This window comes from Dromaius novaehollandiae, chromosome 1 (assembly GCF_036370855.1).
Source record: "Dromaius novaehollandiae isolate bDroNov1 chromosome 1, bDroNov1.hap1, whole genome shotgun sequence".
NCBI classification, from domain to species: domain Eukaryota; kingdom Metazoa; phylum Chordata; class Aves; order Casuariiformes; family Dromaiidae; genus Dromaius; species Dromaius novaehollandiae.
In genome coordinates this window covers 199,252,799-199,266,678 of record NC_088098.1, presented here as the reverse complement: position 1 = coordinate 199,266,678, position 13,880 = coordinate 199,252,799, and the positions used below count along the sequence as shown (strand labels likewise).

Genomic DNA, 13,880 nt, shown 5'->3' with positions numbered 1-13,880 from the left:
CAGAACATCTGGAGAGATTCACTTTCTAAGGCAATATACTGGACTTCTCCTTTATTGTAACCTGACTACACTTCTCTACAGCCTATTGCAAATGCAAGCATACACATGAACAAGAAAATTGAACAACAGAGGTACTATACAGTACATGGCCCCAGTCCTCTTTGAAGCATATACGTATTGAAAACAACACACACAATATATTTTTATGAGTAATTTTGATTAAAATTTTAAGCACAAAGTTGTTAGTTTTAACAAGTTGATCCACATCAAGCTTTCTCCACAGAAAGGCCTTCTTCCTTCACATGGTTTTCTACTCCCCCTACCCTGGTATTTTTTTATCTTTTGCTTTCTGAACTTGCTACAATTAAACAGGCCCAGCATGGTCTCCAGCTTGATTTCAAACATTTGGCTTGATAAATTCAGGATATCCTCTGCAAATATACCCAGAAGAATTCATAAATGTAACATCTCAATCATATTTTGAATTAACAGAATAAACAAACTTTGAAAACTTGTTTTTAGTGTCTTGTCTGACAACAAAAATAGGGTCAGCTAAAAGATCTTTGCTCTATTTGGTTATTCAAATGGATCTCAACTCCAGGCAAATTAAGATATCTAGTTTTCATCTTCTCATTTTGGGTTGTTGTGATTATTACGTAAATGCACACTCTTACCCAAATAATAAGAACCAAAGCCAAGTTTAACGGATAATCAACGAGCACAATATACGTTACAATGAATCAGGAATGTCAGCCTGAGAAATATCTGTACTTGATCAAGTTGTCACAAAACTTCTTTCAATTCTGTTGCATTTTTTTTTTAAACTTACTTTCCATTATTCAAAGATTATTCATACTTACTGTACGCTAATTTCACCTCACATACTGTTTATAAAGTACTGGTTTTGCATTTCAGAGAACTCAGTATTTGTTAAAATGACCATGTAATTGACTGCATCATTTATGTATTTTTCACTCATGCCTTAGTTTTATTGCCCAAATTTATTCAGAAAAAGGCTTAAGGCATTCACTGAGGCTTTGATTCCCACAAAGCAAAATATGGCTACAGATAAAACAGTAAAATTCTATCTCCATTTGATTTCCTTTTTAACTTGGGAGGATTCAGACACAGTCAATTACAGTATTTGTTCTTTACAATAAAGGCAGTCAGATAGTATGACAAAGATTGATTATTTAGTCACCCCAGAATTATTCTGGTAGCTGAAGAACGAACAACTGCATGAATTTCTAAAGTGCACTAAAGCATCTTCCATAACTCCTCCAAACTCAGTTAGCCACATTCTTAAAATTTAATCATACCTGTTCTCTTTGTTGCAATAATCTGTGAAATCACTTTCAAATCTTGTAGTATTTCCTGCTTTGGTCTCCATCTTCTTGGCTTTAGAAGAGTCTATTTTTTGATTATACTTCGACAGAATCTACAGCAAACATTAAGAAGGAATAAAAATAATTATCTAGGAACTCAAAACAGGATTATGGTTGTTACTTAGTTGAAAATGCAAGACAGAACTCTTTTTGAAGAACAAAACTTGATAGAAATAAGCCCTTTTAATATTACTATTTTGATATTAAAACTGTTGCAAAACAAAGTTAACTAACCTGTAGAACATCATCTGGTATTCTTGTTATTTCTGGTGGTGGAGGAGTATTAATTAAATGCTCATAGTCCTTTATTTTGGGAGGAGAAGGGTCTTCGAAATGTTTAAGATATTCATCAGAGCTTACAGCAGATGGAATGCTATCTTCTATGTATAGCTTATTTATTGCATCATCTTCTGTCACTGATTCAGTTTTTTCCCCCTGCTCTACATGCTGCATAAAAGGTTTAAAATACCTTCAGTTATTTTACGTAAGTATTTAATAAATATTCTTACAAGATTGCCATTAGAAAGACTTTCTACGATGACAGAAAATAGTAGTATGGGAAAAGTATTCCAATCTGACATATTAAAGTCTCTAATTAGGCTAAAAATATGTAAAAAAAAGTATGTAATTGTTATTTACTACCTTAGTTTCTATTTTTAGCCATCTTGTTTCAAAATCTGGAAGTGGTGGCGTTCCTGTATGACTAGGAGGAAGTATTTCATTTGTCTCTGGTGATTTTGATAATACCACACTATCTGTTCTGGAAGGGATTTTCACACCCGGTGTACAGAACATGGGTATCTGAGGAGAAGCCATACAATCAGCTGCTGGGGGAAACAAACAAACAAAAGCAATATGGTTGGATAAACTGGTAAAAGCTCCAGTGTCTCAGTTCAGTTTTCTAAGTGTATTAACTTTCCATAGATTTATTTACTTATACTACAAGACCTGTATCATTTTAGCTGATAATAAAGAAACATCCGAGAAACATCCGAATTACTCTCTAAAAGCAATGAAAGCAAGAACAAAAATCTAGTCCCGCTATTGCGCATAACTGAAAAAGCCCAGCTTAAATCAACATTTCTTTAGTTTTCACATACACAATTGTCAACGTTTGTTCAGAGATCTTCATTTATCTTCAAGAGAATATATTACATCTGCCCTCTAAGAAATTGCAGAGTTTCTCTTGAAAGATCTAAGTTAGTGTCTGGTTAACCTCTGCTAAAGTAGTTTCTTTCCTATTTTAACTTTTTGGCTTTAAAACAGAACTGATGAATGTTCTTGGAAAAAAGACTAAGTTGGCATAATAGTGCTTTTATTATAAATGAGGAAAAGTTGGAGTCAAAGTGACTGATCCCTCTGCATAGTTCTAGATGGATATCAGTAGAAGAATAAACAGCAATTTACACTGAAGCAAAAGACTTCCGACAGAAGCCACCAACTCTTGTACCTACTAATTTTCTGAACATTTAGTATCCAAATAATAACTGGGCCTGAATTAACAATCTATAACAAATGCAGTTTAGAAAGAGTTAACAATTGCAGTATGTAAAAATTGCTTATGTATATTTATTTTACATATTTTTAACTTACCATTCCCATCAGTCTCTTTTGTTTTTGGCCCAGGAGTAACCATGATTTCCCTGGATGTCATTTCTGCTACATTCACTTCATGATCGTCTTTCTTAGGCAAGCTGAAGTGAAATGCCAAAACTCACAATTAACTCCCAAGTGGTATGAAGAAATCACAGTTAAAGGAACACTGTCAACTTGATCACTTTGCTAGCATTTGTCAATCAACAAGCAAGTCTAAATTCTTTTCCTCAAATAATCTATGATCTCCAAATCTACTGCTACAATTTGTAGTATGCAAATGTTGCAGTCCATCCACATGTTATCAAATACCCAAAGAGAATTTAATCCAAGGCATTAAACAAATAAGCAGTCCAAGGTAGGCTCAGCTTTCTTGTCCCAGATGCTCAAACCTGTATTACGGGGACAGTCCATTTTATTTTGAATTGCTTGTTGCTGGCAAAATTCTAATTAACAAGAAGATTGATAATCAGTGGAAAAATCTCATCTCACGGTGACTGGATTTCACAGGTGTTTCAAACCTCTAAGCACTGCAAGAAGTCTAGCATTGTATGGGAATTTTCTTGACTGGGCCACAAATGCTATTAAGTGGGCAAGCTGAGAACACAGACCTGTTTCTGTCTAATCTTTCCATCATAGTTTACCAACACGCCACTGATAGAAGAAACAAAAGTAATCTTCAGACAAAAGCAAATTTTTAACTCTCTTATAAGACCCATATCATGTCATTTAATATTCTAGGGGATGGGTTTTTTGGCTTTAGATCTACCAACATTATTTTGAATACTGTAGAATTTTTAACTCAGTTTTAAGTTTAAATGGGATTACTCATGCTAATCACTAGCCCGCTACAGATTGAAAAAACACTGACTATCAATTACACAAAATCTGAAACTGAAAACTGAATTTTGAATAAAACTTCATGTCCAATACATTCTAGCAGAAGAAGGGTGTGTGTGTAGGCAGTCCAAAGATAATGCCAGGCAAAAAGTGAAAGCTTTACCTAAACTCTACACAGAAGCAAATATAAAAAACATTTTTAAATATTTAAAAGATTATCCAAACTTTGAGAACCAGATTTAAACCTCCTTTACAAGAAGCCTGAACTGGAAAAAAAAATCTATTTGAAGCAGCATATTTTATTTAAATGACCACACCTCGATTTTTGAGGTGCTACTTTTTTTAATGAGTTAGGGAAAAAACATCTCACTTTTCAGGCCATTTTTTTCTTGGAAATATTATAAATACCCGATATTGTATTATTTTTAGTTTTAATATGTAGAAGAGCAAGTATTACAATAAGTACTTTTGTGCAGACACTTCCCTCTTTTCTTTCTTGTTTACTTCTAGTTTCTGTTTTGTAGTAGGTGTGCACAAAATACTCTCTTCACCTGTTTCTGAACAGAAAAGCTAAAAACAAACAGTTGGCAGGGATGAGATCCAATATTTTTAAAGACTTTGGGATGATTTTCAAAGCGTTTTTTCACACAATTCACAAAACTGAAAGGCAGATTTTAGCTAGGTATGAGACCTAGCTGGCACAAGCAAGGGACATGAAAGGCCAGGACTGTAAGAAAGTCAGCGTCATTCTCCACCTCCATACCTGGAAGCTGCAGCGATAAGGCTACATCACTTGTTCTGGGTTTTGTGCCTGTTCCCAGAGGATCAGACAGACCCTACCCAGTGGAAAAAAAATACCTTCCTTTTTTGCCAGCTTAGTGTTCTGCCCATTTAACAAGCTGTATCCTCTCACTAAGAGGTAGGATGAGTGCTTTTTGGAGGCAAGAAGCCCCTAAATCGTTTCAGTGTTTCAGATCAGCTGTAAGCTAACACTAACTGAAAGCTGCAAAATAAACAAAGCAAGTAAATAGGCTAAAACCTTGTTAAACACCTTTTAACACTAATGACTTTCTATCATCACCACTCACACTCGCCCCTAATTCTGAATCAGTGTGTAGCTTTATTCACAGTTACTGTTTGTGTGACCACCTATTTTGGTGATTAACGATGATGTGATAAGGAGCAGTCATGTTATATTTAATTCTCTACAGAATTTTAACTTTATTATTAGGGGTAGTGAAGACTGCTGGTGTGTTTTGTGTAATGTTTATAAACATATCTAGTCTAATCATTTCACTAGAAGCCACAGAAATGGAATCTAAATTTGTGATGTATCCATGTATATATTGTGGTCACAATTAAAGCCAAAGATCTTATTTAAAACAGTTATTGTTCAATAGGAAATGAAGTAAAAGACATGTAAAAAGCTATGGATATCAAAAGATCTTTAGTTGTTCAATAAGCTGAAATTATTTTTAGAGTATTTTCTGAGATGGATCAATTCTGAATTAGTATCTTTCAGGATTCATTCAGCTTCCTGGTTATTACAATTTCAAAACTATAAAGCATTATAAATATTATAGAACTTACAAAACTATTCAGAAATCTCAAAAACTGTTTCAAAAGAAAACCTACTCTTTTTTTTTAAGGCTTTCTTAAATTATTTTTTAAAAACGTAAAATGAAAAGAAAGAATGACACTCAAAGTTTATCCATTATGATAAATTAGATCCTGGTGGGTGGAAACCACTGAACTTGGCATTGCTCAGAAGATTTTCACACCACAGTATCTGTATTGCAACTATGAGAGTTTTTGTTTTTGTTTTTTTTTAATGCAGAATTATTATTTCCACAAATTCTTTTTACTATGGTTCTTTTCTGCTAAATTTCTCTAAACCCAAATATTAAGCTGGAAAACAGTAGGTTTCTCTTAAATAGTGTCAACTGTTGTAATTGAGTACATTTCTAACAGTAATTTGAAAAGCATTATCTATTTTTATTATCTTAGAAGCACAGAAAAATATTTCTGCTGCTGTTAAGGTGTTCTAGCCCTTACTGCTACAACGGTTAAAAACCTTTCTCTAATTTTTATTAGAACAGTGAAAAGCAGAAACAGTCTTTTCAACACAAGTAGACTGACTGGAGCAAGAAGAACCTGTAAGGTGGCTTTGGATAATGTAAAAGAGAGAATACAATGTTTTTCTACAATAAGGCATTTAACTGAATGCCTCAGAAGTTCCTTCCAGTGCTACATTCTTACAGCTTTTAAAAACTTTAAATCTGAGGATAGGGAAAGCAAATGATAGATACACTTTGCATTTTTCTAGTTTAAATAGATTGTGTATGGGAGATTTTTAGGATGGTACAGCGAAGGGAAGGAGTATATCCAAGATGTGTATCATATCAGTATATGGCACTGCAAACAGAATCTGAAAAGACATGCAGAGAGTTGGATATAAACACAGGACTACCAGACTAGAAGGCAATTAAAAAAAAAAAAGAAATTTGCAGAAGAAAAACAGGCAATAGCAACAAGAAATTAGCATAGCAAGAAGAAACTACAGAAAATTTGGGAGAGAAAAAATTTGAACTTAAATAATTTACTTACTTTTTGCTTGTCTGAGCAGTTTTATGAAGAAGTGCCATTGTATAATCTTCATTCATACACATAGTATGTTCACTAATGCCAAAATGTTCAAGTTTTGGTGTTAAACACTCATAGTCATCCATCCTTAGCATACATTTTGGTGTTTTGGGCAAAATAGTGGGGGCCTGTGTTTTTACAGGAGTCCTCTTTTTTGAATTTTCTGGATGTGCATTTGTTGGGTGTTGTCCATTCATTGCACTCCAAGACCTGGAGAAAGCATACTGTGAAAGACCAAAATCAGAAAGCTGGGGGTTACGCAAAGGGTCTCTGGGGACCAGTGGCTTCTCAGTACAAGCAGGAAGATGAGGCGCATCATCTACTTTTTCTTGATCAGACTTATTCTGGACAGACACTTTTGATTGACCATTAACTTCCTCTTCCTCTTCTTCCTCATCTGTTTGGGAAGAGTTAACAACAACAACAAAAAAAAGTCAAATGTCTCAATTTTAGGAATTTATATTATAAATTGGGAGCTGCCTTCCTGCCTCCCCCCCCACCCAAACAAAACTCAAAATTTTTGATTCCTTGATTACGGTATAAAACAGATTCTTTTTTTCACTTTAAAGTGCTAAAACTGAAGTTAGAACTGATATCAAAAGCTCATCTCAGACTAAGCTATATTTATAACACAGGTTACACATTAATTTCTACAAATAATATTTACCAATAGATGGAAAGCGATGAAACTGAAAATTTTACACAAATCCATTTTTAATAGAATTCACCTCCCTGAATGGAATATGCAGCAAGTGCTGATCTTATATATTTTTCTTGTTTTTATTTCAGTGCAGGAATATAAGCTTATTTAAAAAGTACAACATAAAGGGCATTGAAAACAAGTTTTATACATATATATACACATATGAAAATGTTTTTTGAGAAAGAGCAAAGGTTAGATATAATACTAGAATGCTCATTCTTCTGAAAATCAGTACTGAAGTTAAGAAGCAGCAACTAAAAGTGCCTGAAAAACAACTGTTTTTTAAATAACCAGAAAAGCCCACTCTAGAAATAAGCAAATGTGTAATTCATACATTGTTGTAGTTAGACAAACTAAAACAGCCCAAAACATCTGTGAATCCCCACACAACATAAGAAGCAAAAGAAAAGCAATTTTAAATAATGACAGAGGTAGTACCGTCTTATGTACTGTGTATATCGGTATTATGTAAACAGATATATTTTGAAACTAAATGTATCTTGAAAAAGTAAATATATATTGAAAAAGTTAACCCTGTAGCACTATTTGGAGTCTTCACTAAAAGTGGACAAAGAAAGGGAAAGCACTATAAAATTAGAGCACTCTGCTTACAGCCGTATCTTTGTAAAATACTTGCAACAGCTTAACACTCAGGTGAATATGGTCCATGGCCACAATTTTGTTTTGTGTTATTACTGGATAACGTTCAGGCGAAGGTTAAGGCATGCCCTGAGAAAGGCATCTTAAAGACTGACTGGGCCCTCGAGTCAGACAGTGGTATCTGTAGTACAGACAGTAATATTATTTTGGACTCCTTTGACTCAACTGGTGTTATCACACTGCAGAGTTTGCACTTTATAACTGGATTAATGAATCCCACCCCCAGCGATCAACCTACTAGAGCTTCATGGGTTACCATGTGTCACCTAAGCCTTGTATGTGTTTATCTCGTCCCACTTACGGTATAAAACACATTAACTTAAAACTTCCCTTATGGTAGTTTAAGTTAATGGAGTAACTACATATGAAAATGAAGTCATTTAGATAGATCTACCATAGTCTCTCATGCACAAGAAGCTGAAACGCGGTAATTCTCCGAGTTATTAAAACACATTTGCTAACATGTTTTCTAAACGTACGTATTACTCAAGACAAAAAAGAAGTATTACCTGTGGAGTCTTTGACAGGTGGTTTATAGCCATATTTCTGGAACAGCTCTCTTATTTTTCCAAGATCTGCTGCATTTCTTTGCATCAGTATTTCACTCGCCTTCATAAAGTCATGAATTTCTTGCCTTTCAGAGCAACTCTTATCGAGACTGGTGTTAACATCTCCCTTTTGAGGTGGGGGGGAAGACAGAGATATGGGTTTTCAAATCACCTTCTTTATATGTGAAGTTTTCTGAGAATAGCTATTGAACTTCAATTCATATGAGGATAGGGAAGAAAATTTAGGTCTTGTCTATACCTGAAAACTAGGTTACAAAGTATCAGGAATATATAGGGCATGAATATACAAACGTTTATAGAAATTAAACAAAGAGGACAGTTCACAGTGTAACTACATGTTAGTAATCTTTCAAAAATATGTATTTTTACTCCATTAAAAAAAAAACTTGCATAATTATTTTCGAATTTCACTGCTCGGATACAAGGAATTAGTGGAGACAGACGATAAACCTCAAACTGATACTCTAGCTTCTCTCTCGCTTACCCATATACATGCCCGTTCCTCTAGCCTATTCTTCCTACTTCTATTAATGACAAAAAGTAGAGAGCATTCTTCACAAGTTTGGCTGAAGATACGGAACTTTCTGTGAAGATCTGCTTTATTCTAAATGCTAGTCGTTGAACCAACACAGGTATAAGTCTTCTCTAGAGAACAGCTTCTCCTGAATCCTAGTCCCCTAAACCTATGAACTGGGACAGCTACAGCTTCCTTGTCACCATCATCCCCTACTTACCTGAGCAGTGACAACACTGATTGCAAACTAACAAGTGCAGCTAAGTGTACTGCAAATCACACAAAACTTTCTTGGGCACTGCTGAGTACTTCCAGAAGCACTATGAGGACTTACAGGTAAACAAATGCAAATTAGGGTCAGAACTGTTGACTACTGACATTTTATAGTGGCATACTATTTAGAGTATAACTATAAGTTTATGGAACCCCTCTCCTCCCAACAATTTTTCAAGACAACTTAAGACATTACCTTCAGAGTTCTGACTTCACAGTGCAGGTCGTGTAAGACTCTTACTGGAGATTCATCTTCATAGTCTGATATGCAGATTCACATAAAAAGGTTTTGAAAGAAAAAGGAGGATTTTTATTTTAGCATGCCAGTACATACTATTTCATTGTGTAATCTCCTACAGTCACATGATAGAGATGGAGAGTCAAGATAGAGAAAATGAAGAACTAGCTTATACCGTATATCAGGTACCTCGTGCAGCATTAGACTGCAATTTGCACAGGATGTTAAACTACACAGACAAAACTGCACAGACTTCCATTTTACTGTCCCAGCTAATACTGTAAAAAGTAATGTATGTCAGATGTTGCTACAATAGGTAGGGCCCAAGACAGTAAAGGATTATTTATGTTAGATTTTAACTGATTACAGAGTTTGAATTTGAAATTAAAAAACCGGGGGGGGGGGGGAGGTGAGTGATAAGACACCGCTGAAACATATCAGCAAAAAGCTGAATTCTCCTGACTTGTTTGCATGCAGGCAGATACTAGTACTGTACTGGACACTTAAACATGCAGCAGTCAAAAGCAGACATTACTTATTTCACTAGAAATCAAGGTTAATGCAAATAAGTAATATAAAACAAAAAAACCCAGCTATGTGACAAGATACAGCAAGGCAAAGACAAGAAAACATACAGTGATAAATCCACTCTGGCTCCAACTTTTCTGTAACCTCCCTCCACACGGTTGAAGACTGCCATTAGAGCCTCCTCAGATGCCTTTTTTCCAGACCGAAAAAGCCCAGTCCCCTCACTGTCCCCTTGTACCTTGTGAGCTCCAACCCCCCAACCCTTGTGGCCTGCCTTCTCTGGACCCATGCCAGCCTGTACACACTTTCTTGTTCTAGAAGGACACAAACCCAGATATTGTATTCCGTATGCAGCCTCATGAGTGCCAACTAGGTGAGAATAACAACTTTCCTCTAACCGCTGGCTAGTATCTTCCTAACACAGCCCTCTGTGGTTATCCCAAGTTAGCTGACCAGGATCGCAGATCTTTTTCTGCAAAGTTTCTACCCAGCCAGCCGGTCCCCAGCTCCAACTCATGCATGCGATTGTTCTGGCCCAGGGGCAAGACTTTGTCTTTGTTGGACTTCAGGAAGTTTCCATCAGCCCATTTCTCCAGATCCTTAAGGTCTAAATGGCACCCTGCCTTCCAGTGCCGAGGCTGCCAATCGGACTTCAAGCGTTGACTACTGCACACTGAACCTGGTCCAGCCAGTTTGCTACCCATCAAAGAAGAAACGCAAAGGAAACCAAATTCTAAGTGAAGATTAGGAACAAGTACCACCTAGATTTCCCCTTAAAGTAGTGCAGATTCATGGACGTTTTTAAGCAGAATAAAGCTATCAAAGCTTAAAAAACAAAACAAAACCTCCAAACCAAAAAAAAAAAAAAAAAAACCCAAACCAAGAAAGACTGCAGTAGTTAATTCTGGTTGTATGGGTGAAGTGATAGGAGCAACAATACACAGGAAAGCAGTTGCAGTACTCATGTTCGACAAAGCCAGAAGCAAGTAAAATTCTTTGGTTGAACCAAGCACTGACACAAACAGTGCTGAAAAGCAGTCATAGGCATTTTATAAACAAATGAGATGGAGAAATAATGTTCTCAATGAAAGATATCCTCAAGCATTAAGCAAGCCAAAATGAAAGTTGGAGAAAAAAAAAAAAAAAAAAAAAAAGAATTTTGATTAAGGTGATACCTCCTTCCATATAAGAGTTTAGCCCATTCAGCTGAAAGAACTTTCCTTAAGCTAAATCTAATGGAAAATGCATTTTAAAGAAACAAGAGTCTTTATTTCCCTCCCTAATTTATTTGTTTGATTGTAAGTAAGTGCTATGGAGATGCTCTGCAAGCCAGCAAAGTCATCAAATCCAGCCTTGGAGAAAGGTGTAGTAAGAACAGCACAAAATAAAAAGAACAAAAAAAATGAAGATGCAGAAGAGTACAGTGCTCACTTGAAGTTAAAAGCAGAATATAATTTAATTTACGAATTGCAAGTTCGCAAAATAAGTATGCCTCATCGGGAATACGTTATTTAAAGGAACTGAATATGAACAAAACCATAACTACTTTGGTAACTGTTTTAATTCACTTTCAAAGATTCTATTTCCATTTCTGATATTTTTGTTACTAGTTCTTTGAAGAGGGTGACTGAGTTGAAGTATGGTTCTGTCATTACTTCTTCGGGGGGTTTTCTCCCAAACACATTAAGAAATTTACTGTGTGGATACAAGAATTCACGACAAAATATTCTAATAGCTATCTTAAATAAAAATATGAAAGTTAGCTCAAATTACGTTCTGCCCTCCTATTTTCAGGAAGTGCTATTTGGGGATATTCTCCAGCTCCTCATGCCCTACAGGAGGAATATCAGAAAGAAGGAGACTCAGAGAAGCTGCGAAAGAAACACTTGGATGCTTTCATCCTGCATGATTGTTGGTGAACAGTCCAGAGAACGGTCCCTGCCAGGTGGGAGCAGGGCACAGCAGTCCCCATCGCTACAGAAGAAACTCAGTTTCTCAGTGGGTTAATGGATTTCCTTCAGGCTGCTAGTATTCATCCCCTGTGTATATCATACTTCCCACCCCATCCTGGAGGTTTCCCTTCCCATTTTGAGAAGGGATACACTACCTCACAAGCTCCTAAAACATGATCTATGAAGAATTCTTTAGTCACACAGAAATGTTCTTATTTGCAATTACTGTATTTTATCTGTAAAGGCTGCTAAAAATACAGTATTCACACTGTGTTTTCCCATTACCATTAAAAAGTCAAGCATGTCTTCTCCAGTTTTAAAAAGCAGGACAGGAATTAATAAATAACCTGCAAGTTGGTAGTATACGCTATGGAGATTACAACATCCCCACAAAGAGAACAGCAGTTCTGCAGCTGGGAGAGCAGTGCAGCAGAATATACTCTCCAGGGAGGCAGTGAGAATTCCCTGGATTTCATCTCTCCTTTTCCCTCTTCTCTCCCAAGTTTTTCCTCCTCTCTAGAAGCAATCTAAGGACAGGAATATGACAAACAAGGCCAAAGGCTGGGATTTGGGTGCATCGTGTCTTGGATATATTGTGGCTGGGTAAAAACTTCTACTTCTTCCTCCCGTTATTCTGTGCAACAGAATGCCAAGAAAGGTGCAGTTTCTCTGCCAGATGAATCCACATCACAGTCAGTACTGGGCCTCTTTTTCCTTGGAGAAGTCAGAGCCACCAGCTAAGGAGGTGAGAGAGATGTGTGCTCTTCCTTAGACAACACCTGGGTAAGGAGAAGACACACAGAAGTCCAGGAAGGCAGGACCATTTGTGAGCTGATTAGAAAGAGAAAAACCAGACATTAAAAAAAAGGAGGGAGGGGAACAGAGAGTGGGAAAGAGAAGGTGTCTTTTTTAGCTAGATGTGATCAGTGTTAGTTTTATTTGATGTCTAGTTCAACTGAAGAATGTAAAGCTAAGTGCAAAGGTGTGCAGGATTGCCAGGGAATAACAAATAAATCTACACGTGAGAGCTTACGAAAAGGGAAAAATCCAAACCATTGCAGGAAGAAAATTCAAACAAAGAAACAGACAACAAATCTATTACAAATAGGATTTTGATGCATCTTAGAGCTAACAAGCAATTTGGTATTTTGCACTTGTGCTGTTACATGTACTATGAGAAGTGCTCCTCCTTCTCCAGCAGCTGCCAGACTACCTTTTTTCCCCCTCCTTCAAACCTCTTTACAAAGTCTACTTTACTGGGATACAAGTATATATGATGAACGTTTGATAAAGGCTGATGATGCTCTAAAACAAGTAAACAAAAAAAACTAAACAAGTTACTGTTCAAGTGACGTACAGCATCCAAGTAAAATAACAGACAGCGACCAGAAGCAACTAGGACTACTAAAGAGTGTGGGGAAGACACCTTAGCCTAATAACATGCAGTGCTTTTAGCGTTCGTGATTGCAACGTGAAGGAACAAGATGAAATACGTTTTAAAATCAAGCGTGCAGACGGCTGAATCGCTATTTCCCGCCCCCCCCCCCCGCTTCTAGGGCAGCTACAAAGCGCTTCGAAGCAACCGCAGGCACCGCAGGATTTACGGCCATGCCAGGGGCGAGACGGCGACGCCCGGGAGGGAGGGAGGGAGGGAAGCGGCGCTTACCTGCGTCCTCCCTACGCAGAGCCCGCTCGAGCTGCTTCGCCTCCTTCTCCAGCGTGAGGGCTAAAACGCGCAGCTTCCCGAAGAAGCCCCTCGACACGTCCATCGCTCGCGAGGAAGGAAGGCGGCAGAGAGACCGAGGGGGGACAGTGCTAGCACTACCCGGCAGCCGCCGCGGAGCCCGCCGCTAAGCGCGGCGCCCGCGAGCGGCCGTTAACGGCTGTGCGAGGATCGGCGCCGCCGCGCGCATCCCCCACCAGGTCGTTACCCGCGCGCCGCCACCAGCTTCGAACCTGCGGGCATCTCGCACCCCATTGGG

The 13,880-nt window shown here is 37.3% G+C and overlaps 1 protein-coding gene across 5 annotated transcripts in view; it reads right to left on the bottom strand.

Moving 5' to 3' along the window:
* Positions 1–13,880, bottom strand: part of SKA3 (spindle and kinetochore associated complex subunit 3) — a 26,000-nt gene extending 12,120 nt beyond the window's left edge. The window contains exons 1-9 of one of the 5 annotated variants that reach the window (XM_026108851.2): positions 13,565–13,879; positions 9,377–9,441; positions 8,334–8,499; positions 6,426–6,858; positions 2,979–3,079; positions 2,028–2,209; positions 1,620–1,832; positions 1,320–1,438; positions 37–431 (exon numbers count right to left, since the gene is read on the bottom strand). In XM_026108851.2, the coding sequence (XP_025964636.1) occupies positions 398–431; positions 1,320–1,438; positions 1,620–1,832; positions 2,028–2,209; positions 2,979–3,079; positions 6,426–6,858; positions 8,334–8,499; positions 9,377–9,441; positions 13,565–13,667 (1,416 nt within the window). In that variant the 5' untranslated portion in view covers positions 13,668–13,879 and the 3' untranslated portion in view covers positions 37–397. Of the gene's footprint in view, positions 1–36; positions 432–1,319; positions 1,439–1,619; positions 1,833–2,027; positions 2,213–2,978; positions 3,080–6,425; positions 6,859–8,333; positions 8,500–9,376; positions 9,442–13,564 lie in introns of those variants that run through there. The other 4 variants (XM_026108850.2, XM_026108847.2, XM_026108849.2 and 1 more) reach the window with 4 other exon arrangements.